Raw genomic sequence first — 16,307 nt, forward strand, 5'->3', positions numbered from 1 at the left:
TCTGATCCCCATACCTCCTTAATCACATTCTAAATCTCCTCATCCCTTAGCCATCGTTGCTCGAATCTGAACAGTACGGTTAGTTAATGAATTATCAATAAAATTTTAAAATTTATTCACATGTTTAAAAATGAATCCCTTCATGACACGGACCAAAAGCTAGTTAGTGTAACGCTGGTAAAATAACACACAGATGTTAATTACATTCATGCATTACAATATTTCACTAATTTTTTCTAGCATTAAAATTTTATGAAAAACCATATAAAAGCTTCTGCACCCTATGTTTATTCTTTTAAAAATCTTGTCTTTCAAGAATGAGAACAGAATTTTCTTTTGTTTACGTATGAGGGAAGGAACACCAAGAAATTCCCATGTATTAAGAGTATTAGAGACGCCAATGATATAAGACAACTCAGCTTGGGCATTGGCATAAACATTCTTACCACAGAAGACACCAAACTTTTTGAAATTGTTAGTGATATGGTATCAAGTTATTTGGGCTTTTGGTAGTTGGGCCTTGACCATGATCTGAAGTCATCAAATGGGTCCAATTCCATCAAAGCCTATAATTGCATTCTTCTTGTTCAAAGCCATGACTTCGGCCACTTGACATCCAAACGTTTCTCTTCGGGAGCTGCTTAAAGAGATATGTGGACCAATGAAAACGATGGATTCCAACAACACGCTCCCCAAACTCATATATATCACAACACAAAAAGATCGGGTCTGAAGGCCAATCAAGTGGTGCCACGTGTCCAGGTACACTTCATTTTTACTTATAAATAGATTGAAAGCCCACGTTCACAGGTATCTTACTTCAACTATTTCATTACTCTTTTCCTTGTTCTAAGTTAGTCTGGTATTCTCTTTAATATTTTTTGACTTTAGCATCGGAGAGGGTTTGCTGGAACACCGGCCCCTTTTTCTAACATTCTTTGTGATCTCAGGTCACCGGAGTGTAGTCGGACGTGGAGTTTACAAGAATTTCCATATCATTTGGTGCGGTGAGCATGGAACGTTTCTCGTAAAATATGGTTCAAGTTCAAAGTTTTAGTTGTCAATCCTGCAAATCAACCCCTAGAACAATCCGCTTCCCAATCAGGGATTCAGTCTAATAAGTGGGTTACTGACTTTCCCAGCACTTCAGTCGCTCCTCATCGTGGCTTAGTGGATTCTTGCAATAATCCACTTTCAATCCTTGCTGGTACACGAATTTTGGATCAACGTATCGATGCTTGCCTAGGATCTTTAGAACCTGAGCAGCGTATTTTCATAGATGGCTTAACTAGACAGCTGAGTTACAACATGGGGTCGATTCAAGAATCGATGAATATCATTTGAGCGGAGCATGCTACACAAATGGAGGTAATGCGTCAAGAACTAAAGGAGGCAAGAGATGCTGCCAAACATGATGATAGGAAGAGTTCTGTTGCTTGTTCTACCGGACATCATGTTACACAAATATGTCCCAAGAAGTGAGGAATTTTGGAGAAGTCTCAACCTGAGTCTTGAGGAGAAGATTAAAGGGAAGACCTAAAAGTCCTTCCTAATGTAATTTGAAATTTGAAATATCAATGAAAAATCTAATATTCTCTTCATGAAATTTGAAATTATACTGATAGATTTAAAATTGCATTCCTTTATAAATATACTAAATTTGTTCGCACTTATGATAAGCAAATTTACAGCTCAGCAATTAATCAATTTTGGCCAACAATTAATCCGCTGATTGGAAAATTTGGAAATGATAATGATTATCGGTCCAAGAAGGTCAAAATTGGTAGAAAATGTCGCCGTTTCATCGCTTCCCCGGTTCAAGAAGCTGGTAAAACCAACCCGGTCCGAATTTCCATTATTCGGATTCGGTTCGTATAGACCCTCCATAACTCATAAATCAATCGCCGCGCTTAAACCCTACTTGGTTTCTTTTTCCTGGAATGCCTACTCTCTCTTTCACATTACTCCTCCTCCTTCGTGCCTCTGCCAAAGGCTTCCTGTGGCGGCGCTTTCAACGTCTTCTGTCTTTATCCTCTGCCCCTATTGAAGGGTTTTTTGTTTAAATTGGCGCCTTAAGATTATCATCGGCGGAAAAAGGGGTTCTTGTTCCTGTGTTTTTTCTCTTTTAGTACGCAATGCTTGAAGCTGCGTACAGGAACAGTTCCATCGAGTGGAAGCCATCTCCTGTTGTAGCCCTAGCCACAAGCGCAGACGACTACCAGGTCGCTGCCGCCCGTGAAGATGGTTCTCTAGAAATTTGGCTCGTCTCTCCTGGAGCCGTTGGTTGGCACTGTCAGCTGGTACTTAAGCTTGTGTTATTATAGATATACGAGTGCTTATTAAGTTGGCGTTGTTAATCAGTTGACGTTTTGATTGTTTTTGCTCATAGACTATTCATGGAGACCCTAATTCGAGAGTTTCATCCCTTGTTTGGTGTCGTGTTGGCTCCAATGGATTGCCTTGTGGAAGGTTGTTCTCCTGTAGTATTGATGGTTCAGTTTCAGAATGGGATCTTTTTCACCTGAAGCAGAAGGTGAAGTTTTCTTTTTCAACTTGCGTTTGATCTTGTTCATTTAATTTGCTAGATATGTTATAGGCTTAATGCATAACTAACACCTAAACTTGTCGCTTTTTGCTGTTTGGCCCCCTGAATTTATACTTGATCTAGCTTAGGTGAAAGTTTGACTTTGAGGTGCCATTCCCAGCTTTAAAATCTGGCAAATCAACAAATAAAGGTGTCACATTCGACAAGTTTAGTTGTGTGATAGGACCAACTATAAGGCCGCAAAATGTAACGAGTTTAGATGATTGATTATGTATTAAGCTAAATGTTATATGTGCTGCCAGTCAATAGTCAGTTGAAAGTGCGGGAGTTGACTAGACTAATTACCTGTATGTTTATAGATTATATATTTCAAGTATAGCTCTTTTGAGTTTCACATCAGTTGGCCTTCCATATACTTTTAAATCCAGAATTCCTTTCTTCTTTTTCCCTTCATTTAGAATTCTAAGTGAAAACATTGTTCATTTTATGTAGAAGTTGAAATTTCATAGTAAATAGACATTTTTACAATTTTGATTGCCAATCTATAATGTTATTTTTATTCTCCGTGTGTTGCAGAATGTTCTAGAGTCTGTTGGGGTCTCAATTTGGCAGATGGCAGTCGCACCCTCTAGTAACCCACCAAGTCCTACAAATCTCAAGTCCCAGCCCCTTGGAAATGGATATTTACATGATAAACAAAATGGTACTGATGATTATGAATCCAGTGAGTCTGAAGACAATTCAGACTCGGATGAACTTACTGAGCAGTCTGTTGTTGAGGATCCTCGCATTGCAATGGCTTGTGATGATGGCTGTGTGCGGATATATGCCATTCCTGACTCAGATGAGTTAATATACAATAAAACGTTGCCTAGGGTCAGTGGTGAGATATCTTAACCTCTCTGATTTCTCCATTTGGGTAATTTTTTGTACATCTGCACAGCTTTTTAATCATATGCTTATTTGCAGGGCGCGTTTTGAGTGTTGCATGGAGTTCTGATGCTAGTAAGATTTATTCAGGGACTAGTGATGGGTAAGTTTTCTTGGGACGGACAATCACTGTTATCAAACTCGTATGAGTCGAGTCGTCTAGGTTTCGAGCCCTATCTATAGGTGGTATCAAACTGGATCAAGATTCGGTGCTGAATCGGGCTGGCTCGTGCGAATTGGGCGAGTCTGCTGAGTCTTGGATAAAGGTGAAAAAAGGAGAGGAATTTGATAGGACTGCTGAGGCTTTCCCGGTGCTTACGCATCAAGGCATTGTCACTTTTTTGCTGACAGTATACACGAGAGTGAAAACAGAGGAAGATAACGAGGACCCAATGGATTTTCTTCATATCTGGAGAAAATCTGAAAGAAATTGAGGGAGAATGAGAAGTGGGGTTTTTAGATTTGGGAGCATGAAGAAATTAAAATACTGAAGGAAACAAAAACACCTTTTCTGTCTAGAGGGGAATTAATTGTATTCTCATGTTTTTAATTCCATTATAGATAGCAACTTCTTTTTTATCATAGTTGTTAAAGGCGCACTAGTTGACAACAAAGACTAAGATACTAGAACTGCTGGTTTTATGTTTCGCACTGTTGAAAGGAGCTCCTCTCCTTTACATCTCTTGCTCTTCTTCTGTCCCTTCTATTTTTACATCTCTTATTCTTTTTTACTTAGATCAATGGTTTAGATTTAAGTTTACTAAGTAGGATAAGTGGTTGAGATTAATCAACCTTTTATTTTAATGAGGGCAGTAAAAAATTATAAACCTAATCATTAATCAAAATGCATAAGAGGTGCGCCTGAGGAGAGTCTGCGAATCCCAGGTGATGCGCACAAGGCACGAGCCTTTTAAACATAGCCTTGCCTAGGATTTATTAGGTGCAAGACCTTGAGCCTTTTCTGAGGTGCGCCTTTAACAACTATGTTTTTTATTACTATAATATAAAAACCATTTTAATTGAGTTTTAGCATTTTAATTTAAAAAGCCATAAAAAAATTATATATGTAATTTGAAATTGTTCATGAAGGTGATATGTATTTTATTTTTTTTATAATATTACATATTTGAACCGAATCTTATGATTCAGTTCACGAGTCAATTCACAAAATGAGGATTTCGATTCACGAGCGGAATCTCTATTACTGCTATGCTGGCAATGACTATAATTCTCTGCTAGTTTCAGCAGAAAAGCAGAACTATGAATCAGCGTGTGTTTAGAGCCTCCTTTCTTTTTCTTCTTCTTGTTTTGAAGTTTATAATGTCTTATAAGTTAGCCTCCCTGCAGGTTTATAAGGTGCTGGGATGCTAAATTGGGACATGAGATATACAGGATTACGGTGGGGCTTGGTGGTCTGGGTAGTGGTCCTGAACTTTGTATATGGTCTCTACTTGCCCTTAGGTAAGAAAAATTCATTTTGTGTTCTATATATTACTTGGTATGGAAGTAATGAGGTAATTTGTATATTTTTCTTCGCACTGTTTTTAATTAGTTATTGTAAATTTCAGATGTGGGACACTTGTTAGTGCAGACAGCAGTGGTAGTGTTCAGTTTTGGGACTCTCAGCATGGAACATTGTTGCAGGCGCATACTCTACACAAGGGGGGTGCAAATGCGCTGGCAGCTTCACCTAGTCATAACAGGGTGTTCTCTGCTGGGTCGGATGGTCAGGTACAGATCTTGATCTATGTGAAGTTGAAACTTTTTAGGTTTGTCTTAACCAGCACAATGTGTTGGAAAAAAATGCAAATAACTTAATTCCAGTTTCTTATCTTGTTATATTGGGCTACTGTGAAAGTATGGAAGATAATTCTTATCAAAGTTTGCTTCAGTAATTGTTGACTTGTACATATTCTTATTTTGCATGCTGTCCATTCACCATATAAATTTAGCTTTATTGCTAAACATGGATTGCTTTGTATTGTAGGTTATTCTCTATAAGCTTTCCAGTGAGCCTGTTGGACTGAGTGATGATATTTCCAATAAAATGATGAAGAAATGGCTATATGTTGGTCATTATAGAGCTCATACTCATGATGTTAGGGCTTTGACAGTGGCAGCACCAATCAGTAGAGAAGGTATGTGCATGGTTTTCTTTAATATCTGTATATTACTGAGTTTGTGTCGAGCATTTAATACACTATATAATGTACTGTGACTTCTATTTTACGTATTTGTTTGAACTGTGTAAATGACAGATCCTTTGCCTGATGAAAAGGTAAAAAGAATTCGTAGTAGAAAGAGGCCCCTTGATTTTAGTTATCGTAAGTGGGCCCACCTTGGGGTTCCTATGCTCATCTCTGCTGGTGATGACACGAAGCTCTTTGCCTATTCTGCCAAGGAATTCACCAAATACTCTCCACATGATATCTGCCCTGCTCCACAGAGAGTGCCTATTCAGTTGGTTCTTAATACTACATTCAATCACAGTTCTTTGCTTCTAGTTCAGGGATCTCATTGGCTGGATATTATGTGTGTTAATGTGAAAGGTGGAGTCTTGCCGGATTCTAGTCCTGGCCCCTCCAAAGGCCCTGCAAATACCGAGTTGCTAGCTCGAATTAAAAGTAAAGCATCTCGGAAGATCATATGCAGTGCCATTGCTAATTCAGGGGCGCTATTTGCCTATTCAGACCATGTTAAACCGAGTCTTTTTGAGTTGAAGAGGCATAATGGAAAAACTGCATGGACTGTTACCAAAAAGCAACTTCCCCAAAAATTACCATTTGGACATTCTATGGTATTTAGTTCTGATTCATCAAGACTGATGATAGCAGGGCATGATAGAAGAATATATGTAAGGGTTCTCTATCTTTCATATGTTCTGTATTCACATTCTGTTTTATTATGCTTTGCCATTTAAATGGTTGTCAGTAGATTTATGCATTGAGACAAATAAGGGAAATACTGAACTTCTAGCTAGTTGGTTGCAAGATTAGATAATTTGATCCTGTTTTTAGGCATATAGGTTGATCACGAGTTCGTTTGCTCTCTTTAATTGCATGGAGATTTGGTGTAGTTACTTTAGGAGTTAATTTTTCGTTGTTATAGAGAGTAGATGTGCAATGAACAGAACTGGGAAAAAAAGTCCGGTTAAAGTCTCTTTTTGGATTTTTTATAATTTGGAACCATTGGTAGCCTTCCATTCAATATGCTTCTATTCTTACATTTATGAATTATTTATTGTCAAGTATTGTCAAGTGTTTCGTGGAAAATCCTTGATGCTTAATTTGAAATACTGTTCTTCCTGTTTTTCATCAAATTGTTGTAGGTTGTGGATGTGGCAAGCTTGGAATTATTGCATACCTTCACACCTCGGCGTGAAGATTACGATGAGAAATTGCCACCCAGTGAGCCTCCTATAACAAAAATGTTTACAAGTAGTGATGGGCAATGGTTAGCTGCCATCAATTGCTTTGGAGATGTTTATATATTCAATCTGGAGACATTAAGGTATTAACATATTTTGTTTTAAATTGGTCTTTTTTTAGACCATCAATTTTTTTCTGCACAATGATTATTATCTATAGAGATTTTTTTTTGTGTTTACTGGATATGCTTTTCAATACAAAGTTAGTGATGATACCAGAGAATAACAGTAAGTTTGAAGTTTTTTAGTTTGCTATTCCTGTTGGATAAATGGTATATAGCATGCTATCTACTGATTTTCTGTTGAACGTTTTAATTTTCATTTAAGTGCTCTTTTTCTACCATCTGTAATATTGATATAAATAATCTAATATTCTAGCTCTTATAGTCTTGATGAGTGTTGCTTGTTATCGGAACAATTTAATGTAGCTTCACTTGTTTATTCTGTGTGATTTATTGGGAATTTTCTGAATCCCAGACAAGTTGTTTTTGACGAGTGAGTGAAGGAAGTATGGTCAGTTAAACTTAATGCTTGATTATTCCGAATGATTTCTTATGAATCATATTCTTGGTGCAACAGACAACATTGGTTTATATCAAGATTGGATGGTGCCTCGGTGACAGCTGGTGGTTTTCCTCCACAAAATAATAATGTTCTTGTAGTCACAACCTCTTCGAACCAGGTGTATGCATTTGATGTGGAAGCAAAACAGTTGGGAGAATGGTCAATGCGGCATACATTTGTCCTTCCGAAGAGATATCAGGAATTTCCTGGGGAGGTTATAGGGCTCTCATTCTTGCCTTCATCAAGTCCACCGGTTGTTATTGTTTATAGTGCCAGGTGCTGCTCTCTCTTTTTATCTTATTTTCTAGGATGGCATTGCATTAGATTGTTTTAACATTTGATTGGAATATGGTGTAGGGCGATGTGCTTAATTAACTTTGGATTACCGGTGGATCGAGAGGAGATGAGTGAGTTGGTGAATGGTCAACATTCTCCATTGAAGAAGTTGCAACAAAATCTGATAAACGGTAGATTCAAACGAATGTTGAAAGAGAGTCATACAGAGGCGAAACATTATAAAAACTTTGAATTCCTTGCATTCAGAGATCCTGTTTTATATATTGGAAACCTTTCAGAAAACTCAATCTTGATCATAGACAAACCGTGGATGGATGTGATAAAAAGTTTGGATGCCCCTCCAGTCCACAGACATATATATGGGACATAAGTGCTACAAACGTCAAATGCTATTTTACAGCCTGATGTGGAGATTGCAGAAGTGGCAATCCATCCATCCCACAATTTTGACATGAAATAGAGTTTTTTTTGTTTGGGGTTCTATAGTGGATGGGGTTGGGGGAAATGTTGGGATCCAAGGGTGATTGTCAATTGTATTCCTTAAATAATTACTGACCTGTTAATGTAGTTCCTTTATTTAATATTTTTTTTATATGTTTTGAAAAAAATTACCCAACATTTCTTACCTTTGTTTTATATGTAAGTGGCATAGAGTGGATGTAGCAGTTCAATATTTGTATTATTTTCATTTCTTTTGGAATTAAGCATTTTTCTTCCACAATTCCTGGTTAATTGACTTGCCAATTTCCTTTGTGGTCCATAGTACTACCGCTCTCGAAGATAGATCACTCGTTGCCTCCAATTCAATCCTTGTTACCATGAGTTTTCCTACGATGGTCATGATCCTAATTGCAAATTTTATCGGCAATTTTTTTTTTTTTTTTGTTGTTTTCAAGTTCTTAATTTTTTATGTACACATTAAACTTTATCTTTTATGTTTAGTCCGATTAAGCATTAATAATAAATAAATGTCACCTTACCTTCAAAAAAAATAAATAAATGTCACCTTGGAACATAAAAGTTGGTTAATAGTTTTGTTTATTACTGAAAAATAGTTTTTGATGTGTGATGTGTATATAAGAATTGTAAATGCCTTGACCATACAAATTATTATTTCAAATAAATGAAATAAATAATGTCTTTTTAGTTGTATAAATGTTCACAATTAATTAAGTTGGTAAAAATAAATGAAACAAATGATTAGTGGTTTAATGTCTTCAAAAGATCACATAAAAGATAAATGAAACAAATGATTAGTGGTTTAATATCTTCAAATAATGCATTGAAAAGTAAAAGATTAGGGTTTCAGAATGTTTTTGCCAGTTTTCTGTCCTACATGAAAAGGAGATTGCATTAACCAAAACGCATTGATGAATTGAGTAGCTTTCCTTTCCAACTGCTCAATTTCGAGAAAAGCTAAAAGATTTTGGTATGGGAACATTACTCTAGGAAAAGCTCATATACATATATGATATAAAATTGACATGTAATTTTAGTATTTGAATTTAGTTTACCGGGTAATGTGTTATTTTTAGATTGATACAAAGACAAACAAATTTACGGATTGAGTTAGTATTGACATGCTAATTCGAAAATGGCACGAAATTACACGGATATTTAAAATTATTATTGTATTCTCTAATATTTTTACATGTTACTTTAATTAGTAAAAATAATAAAATAATAATTGTTACCGGTAAATACGACTCAAACTTCTAATATTTTTACATGTCATTTTAATATAGATAGTAAAATTACATGTGACTTGTAAATACATTACACAAACTCAACATGATATAACCGGATTTTTGAATGGTCAGTGTTAACATGCAAATCCAAAAATAACATACAATATTTAGAAATAGTATCATATTTAAACAGTCACAATTAATATAAGTAAATAGTAAAATTATATGTGATTCGAAAACTCGATACGATATCCGCACTAATCCAATTAGATTGACAATATTATGACACAATTTTTTTGAATTAAATTAAGTTTGACTTATTTAATATTAACCCGATAATTAATACAACATGAATCTAATAATTGTCTCATTTAGTTAGATGAACAACATATAAAATTAAGGAAAATAAAAATTACTATTACAATATTCAAAATATGTTTTTCATAATAATAAAATAATGAAGAACAATTTAGGACCATAAAATTCAAGTAGACATTACGATAAATCAGGTAGATATTTAAATGAGAATAGTTCCGTAAATATTATTAAAATAGTCATAGTCTCTCATGTCATGTTAGACGATGGAGTACTGAGATGGTGTCGTCTTATTCAATTCATTTTATTTCATCAATTATGAATTGGACTAGTTCTGGTCGAATCATGGAATGTATGGCTGTTATGCATTATGCATGATGTAATATATGATATTTTATATTTCTTTGATGGAATCGTATAATTGATTGATGGAAACATTTAATAGTTTAGTCTTATGTTGAATGCAAATATTATTCAACAAATTATTTACAATAATTACAAGGGAAATATTTCTGAAATAATGTTAATTCAATCATGATATTAAACTTTTCCTTTCTTCGTAGGAAAAATTGGGATATGATATCATCACAATCCTCTATATTATTATATCACATATGAGATAAAGTATACCTTCGGAAACCTTTGAAGCTTCGATTCCCCTACAAGGGAATGTTCGAGAATAACTAGATTTTCACATGGCAAAGGACTTCTCCAGTCGTATCCATTCGGAGGTCCATCAAAATAATGAAGACGGAGCTAAGCAAGAAATAGAGCGTCGACCACAATTGGAACTCCAATATCACCTTTTGGCAGATGAGATTTCTCGAAGGTTCGGACAGAATTTAGTCGCCATGCAACAAGAGATAGATGACGCAAAAGTTGCGAGAAAGAGATGACAGACCTCAAACAACAGTCGAGGAAGGCCAAAGAGGACTTACAGAACAACATCAATTACAAAACGGAGTCCAACCGACAATCAACAAAAACTTCAAAAGATCGTACCCAAAGTCTCCCCCTCACAAGAAGATATTCTCGATCACCTACCAGACGTAAAGAAAAAGCCAAAAGCCCCCAAAAGATGCGGAGAAACTAGTCCAAGGAGCGAAGCAGAAGTAGACACAATCTCCTCAAAAACCTCCAGTTGATCGAAGCAAACATACAAATAAAAATAAACCGAAAGAGGAGGAAGAAGACAAACCACTTAGCAAGAAAGCTATCTACGAGCTTCTTAGAAAGGAGGCATTAGATAGACCCGACACGTACCATGAATATTCAGCCTTGTCTGTCACATGCATGCCTTTATCTATGGAGATCAACCAGTAGTCGATGCTGAGGGGATTAGAAATCCCTACTTTCAGCCAGTACGGAGGGATTGGCGATCCAACCAATCATGTCAAAAACTTCAGGCGAATCATGGAAGACACCACCGCTACGAATGCAGTACTCTTCCGCCTTTTCCAACAATACACTTGATACTCACTGCTTATTTATTTTCTATCATTAAAATTATTATGTATTGTTATATTTATCAATAGTGAGATGATGTAGACTCCTCAATAATAAATAATTACTTCCTCCGTCCCATTATATAAGTCGTTTTAGAAAGTGAATTTTTTTCCAAAATATAAGTCGTTCTAGTTTGGTTTTTTGGTCCAAATATTAATTTTTTATCTTAATTTTCAATGTATCCATGTGTTTTTTTAATATTTCGATGTTTATTCCACAACCATTACATGCGAAATATTTTTTTTAAGTTAAACCATACAAATTCATTAATTTGACTCTATATTAATATTTCTTAATTTGTTGGAAACATCCTAGAATAATTTATATAATGAGATGGATGGATTAATAAAAATGAAATAAGGAGTGTTCTAGGAGGGGAAAGAAATTCATGAATAATATAGATGCAATAAAGACTCAAAATGATTTGAGGAAAGAACTAGAAGGTTGTTAGAGTTATATTTTAACCACAAACTCCTCAAATTTAACTTAACTTGAGAATCTAACAAATGAATCTCTTATAAATTTTGAATTAAGATGGAATTTTAAGATTTGAAACAATATCTGTGTTGTGCGGAATTAATGAAATATAAATAAATAAACAATCGAAAACACATATTTATGTGGTTCACCAATGTTGTGTTGACTAGTCCACGGGCAGAAGGAGAATAGTATATATTAGGAGGCGAAAAACAGATTACAAATAAGACCCTCGTTGCTTCCTGTCGTAGTGTGTTATACTGATTCAAAGCATTACTACAATTTGTTTAGAGATATCATTGCTTTAGGTCATGTTTATTTGCCGAAAAATATTATGCAGAAAAATATTTTCATGATTTTTTGGTGTTTGTTTGATACGGATTAATTCGGGACGTGTTAGTTTTAATCGTAAACTAACAAAGATGTTCTTCTCTAGCTAAACTAGAAGGAGTGAATCCCAAGTTTCATGGACTAAATCTATAGGAATATGAAATCCCCATTGTTGAAGGTGAAAACCTTAACAAGCTTCTTGAAGAAGTTTAATATTTGATTGATAAAAAGTTGAAGAACAATTACAAGAAACAGATGAATTTATATCATCTCAAAAACCCTAATTGCCTAATTACATAAAGGGTAGATTACATAATTAATTAAAGCATAAAGATAAGGGGTAAATGGGGTAAAGGTAAGTGGAGGGGGTTGGTTTGAAAGTGGGAAAGGAGCTGAGGGACCAAATGTGTAAATAACAAGGAACCTGGAGTAAGGCACAAGTTCCTGAAAAAGTGAAAGTACGCGGGACGAGCCCAAATCCACGCGGGACGTGGATTGGCTGATGAGCCCTTCTCTGGATCAGTATCTATTATACGCGGGACGTGCCCAGATCTACGCGGGACGTACTTTGGCTGTTGAACTCTTATCCGGATCAGACCCTCAAGTACGCAGGGCGTGTTTTCTTCCACGCGGAGCGTGCCCAATCCAAGCCCTGCGTATGTGACCTTCCGGACCTTCTCCGGATCAATCTCAAATACACGCGGAGCGTGTCTGAGCTGCTGTGTTGTATTGTTTTGGTCTCTTTACTCGCTTGTTGCTCGCGCTTGGTTCTTCCTCCGACTTCCCTCGTCCGGACCCGATCCTAGGGAAAGATGCCCCGCATCATTGTTTGCTTAGGAAAATAAATCAACGAAAAATTTAGGTTAGTCAACAGAAAGGTATACAAAGAAAGTGAGGAAAAATGTTTTACCATATTTCTCTTGATTCTAAATCTTTTAAAAGATTTAGAACCATATAAATTTTGGTGGGCTGGACTGGAGGGGATAGAAAGACCCGGTGGGAGGACAATCACATTTCCCACGATATATAAATAATTCCTTTGGATTCTGTTGGGAATCTTTTTTTTGATTGGCTTAAAGTGTAAATTAGTCCTCAATCTATACTCCCAAAATCAATTAGTCTCTATACTTCTATACTTCTAAATTGGTCGATTAAACCCCCAACTTTGCCAAATCCAGCAATTGCCTCCCTCCCATTACTGAATCTTTGTAGAAAAAAATTCTATTTTGTAGAGTTAGGTAGGCAAATACTAATTTTGGCAAATAGTGGGAACCTATTCTGAAATATGGAATCCAATTGATATTTTGTTTTTCTTTTTACGGATCCTCCAATAGCTAAGGAGTATATACATATTGTCGTTAGCTATTGGAGTATCCTTATTGTGTTGGTGGTGGTAATAGAAGAAGAAGGAAGTAGAGGGAAGAATCAAAGAAAAATGTCAAAAGAATCAAACTCAAAGTCTTACAAATTGATTCTGGGAATATCCATAATTCTGAATCTGTTATTGATATACAAAAGCTATAATTATGAAAAAGGTTGGACAAGAGAAGCAGCAGAAGAAGCAGAGGAAGTAGCAGCCATATCATGCTCTGGCCATGGAAGAGCTTACTTAGATGGTAACATCTGTGAATGCAATTCCTGCTATACTGCTTCCGATTGCTCCCTTTTCGACCCCTCTTGTCCTGTTAATGCTGACGGGTATTTCTTTCTCTTTTTTATCTGTTATCCGAATCAATTTTACCTTTATTTGTTTATAACTAAGTTAGATTAATCTGTTTTTAATTGTTGTCCAATTTATCTTCTTATTATTATTGTTAATTATCTCTTTACCTATCTGAGGGCGAGCCTTGGCGCAACCGTAAAAACGTTGTTGCCGTGTGACCAGAGGTCACGGGTAATTATCTCTTTATCTATCGATGATATTTGAGCATAGGTAAAGAGATAATTAACAATAATCATCTTTAACATGGTCATCGTAATAACGAAAGCATACGGTATTAATTTCATTTGTATGCAATTTGGTTTGGTTATGTTAGGGGAGATCCACTGTTCTTGGAGCCATTTTGGGTAAAAAATGCAGTAAGCAGTGCAGTTGTAATATCAGGATGGCATAGGATGAGCTACACATTTAGTGATCAATCTTTCATTTCCAAACATCTCGAAAATGTTATCCGAGATCTTCATGCTAAAGTAGGAAATGCTGTGACTCAAGGAAGATACATAGTTTTTGGAGCAGGCTCTACACAGCTTCTTAATGCTGCTGTTCATTCTTTATCCCCTTATAATTCTACTTCCCCTGCCAATATTGTTGCTTCTATCCCCTTCTACCCGGTTTGTTATTCTCTTCTTTCTTCTCTCTGATTGATTCATTGTTTCTGGAATTCTGATTCCTATATATCCTTGCAGGTTTATGAATTACAAACAGAATTCTTCCGGTCGGTGGATTACAGGTTTGAAGGGGATACATCCCTATGGAAAAACAAGTCATCAGATGATATGATTGAGTTTGTAACTTCGCCAAACAATCCTGATGGACAGCTGAAACATGCTACTCTTCAAGGTTCAAATGTGCAAGCAATTTATGACCGTGCCTATTACTGGCCTCATTATACTGCTATTCCATCCCCAGCTGATGAAGATATGACCCTGTTTACAGTCTCCAAGCTTACTGGCCATGCTGGCTCCAGATTCGGGCAAGTATTCGACAACTTTTTATACCCTTTTAAGAGAAAGAGATGGTAAATCACATACGTGGTACAATCTTTGCACCATTTGACACTTTTGGTGTACAATTTTCAATTTTGCACACAAAATGTACAACTTTTGGATGACTTAAGTGTCCAACTGGTATTTGTGGCTGCTCAATCCGGAGTCAACGCGCGACATTAGCATTTTTCATCCTGCTCATTTTAAAAAATGGGACTCTCTCCTTTTGCAATTACTAAAATGTTCTTGTCTCATTTCTTCATTTTGCGAGTTCTCTCCTTCCCTTTCCTCCCTCAAACAACTGACTTAGCGCGTTGACTTCGGATTTATCGGTTGTACACTTTAATCGGAAGTCCCCAAAAGATTTTACATAGTACAAAGACGTCACATATGTAATTTACCCACCAAGAGAGAGATATAGAGTTACCATTTTGAGGTTTGCTTGCACAGTTGGGCTATTGTGAAGGACGAGGCAATCTATGAGAAAATGGTGCGGTATTTGCAGTTAAACACTATGGGAGTTTCTCGGGAAACTCAACTAAGAGTTCTAAAGCTCCTTAAGGTAGTAGTTGTTGGAGAAGGCGAAAATAATATATTTGAATTTGGGCATCGCACAACGAGGAAACGCTGGGAAAGATTGAATGAGATAATATCAAAGACAGATCGTTTCTCACTTCAAAAAATACCTCCTCAATACTGTACTTATTTAAACAAGCTCAAAAATGCTTCACCAGGTATGGTATAGTAATCAACTCTCACCTAAATATTCTATGTAATTCAGAAATTATATAACTAGTTTAAGAAATGATTTCAGCTTATGGATGGCTAAAGTGTGAGAGAGAAGAAGATAAAGATTGTTATGCAGTGCTTAAAGCTGCTAATATTACTGGTCGTCGAGGAGCTCAATTTTTCGCTAGTGATCGTTATGTGCGTCTCAGTCTCATCAGAAGCCAAGATGATTTTGAAATATTTGTTGAGAAGCTGAAACAGTTAATATCCAAGGAAGATGATGGACCAAAGACCATGTGATATTCATCGTAGGTTAGGTTAGCTATAAACAAAATTAAAATGTTTATTCTATAGAGGTCATGTCTATTGACCTTGTTCGACTGTATTTGTGGCCGTCTGTAGATAATAATAAACAACTGCTCTGTGGTGAGCCATTAATTAGAGTATTCTCCACCATCGGTTAATCTTTTTACCAAGTAAATACTTGGGAACAATTCAAAAAGTAAGAATTACTTAATTGTTGGATTGGATGTCAACATTCTTTAACTTTGTCTAATCATAAAATCTGATCATTACAATAGCCCATACTTATTAGCTTCCAAGGTATGGTTATCATGTCTACCAGTCCCGTTCAATTGGACCTCAATGACCACATGGTATTTGGTCCTTCACCCTTAAATTAATATATAATTTAATTCTACGGGTAGAGAGAATAAATAATTAAATAATTAGTTAATATTAATTATCCCTAAAAACAAGGAAACTAACACATAGAAATGGACAACGTTTCCTC

At 35.9% G+C, this 16,307-nt stretch overlaps 1 protein-coding gene across 1 annotated transcript; it reads left to right on the top strand.

Moving 5' to 3' along the window:
• The first annotated feature begins 1,908 nt into the window (after positions 1-1,908).
• LOC136234968 (WD repeat-containing protein PCN-like) lies at positions 1,909-15,998 on the top strand. Its single transcript, XM_066024473.1, has 16 exons — positions 1,909-2,300; positions 2,390-2,533; positions 3,122-3,428; positions 3,515-3,578; positions 4,823-4,936; positions 5,044-5,206; positions 5,463-5,613; positions 5,734-6,329; positions 6,804-6,985; positions 7,482-7,742; positions 7,824-7,949; positions 13,625-13,777; positions 14,116-14,410; positions 14,486-14,772; positions 15,236-15,519; positions 15,600-15,998. The coding sequence occupies exons 1-16, from the start codon at positions 2,136-2,138 to the stop codon at positions 15,812-15,814; spliced, it is 3,507 nt and encodes a 1,168-aa protein (XP_065880545.1). The 5' UTR covers positions 1,909-2,135; the 3' UTR covers positions 15,815-15,998.
• Positions 15,999-16,307: the final 309 nt, after the last annotated feature.

The sequence above is a fragment of the Euphorbia lathyris genome, chromosome 7 (genome assembly GCF_963576675.1).
Source record: "Euphorbia lathyris chromosome 7, ddEupLath1.1, whole genome shotgun sequence".
NCBI lineage: Eukaryota > Viridiplantae > Streptophyta > Magnoliopsida > Malpighiales > Euphorbiaceae > Euphorbia > Euphorbia lathyris.

What these genes read in the sequence shown, in the direction of transcription:
- LOC136234968 (XM_066024473.1), top strand. Translation starts at nt 2,136, where the DNA reads ATGCTTGAAGCTGCGTACAGGAACAGTTCCATCGAGTGGAAGCCATCT. An exon ending in TGGTCTCTACTTGCCCTTAG is followed by an intron (nt 4,937 to 5,043) that starts GTAAGAAAAATT and finishes TGTAAATTTCAG; the next exon opens with ATGTGGGACACTTGTTAGTG. An exon ending in GTTATTGTTTATAGTGCCAG is followed by an intron (nt 7,743 to 7,823) that starts GTGCTGCTCTCT and finishes AATATGGTGTAG; the next exon opens with GGCGATGTGCTTAATTAACT.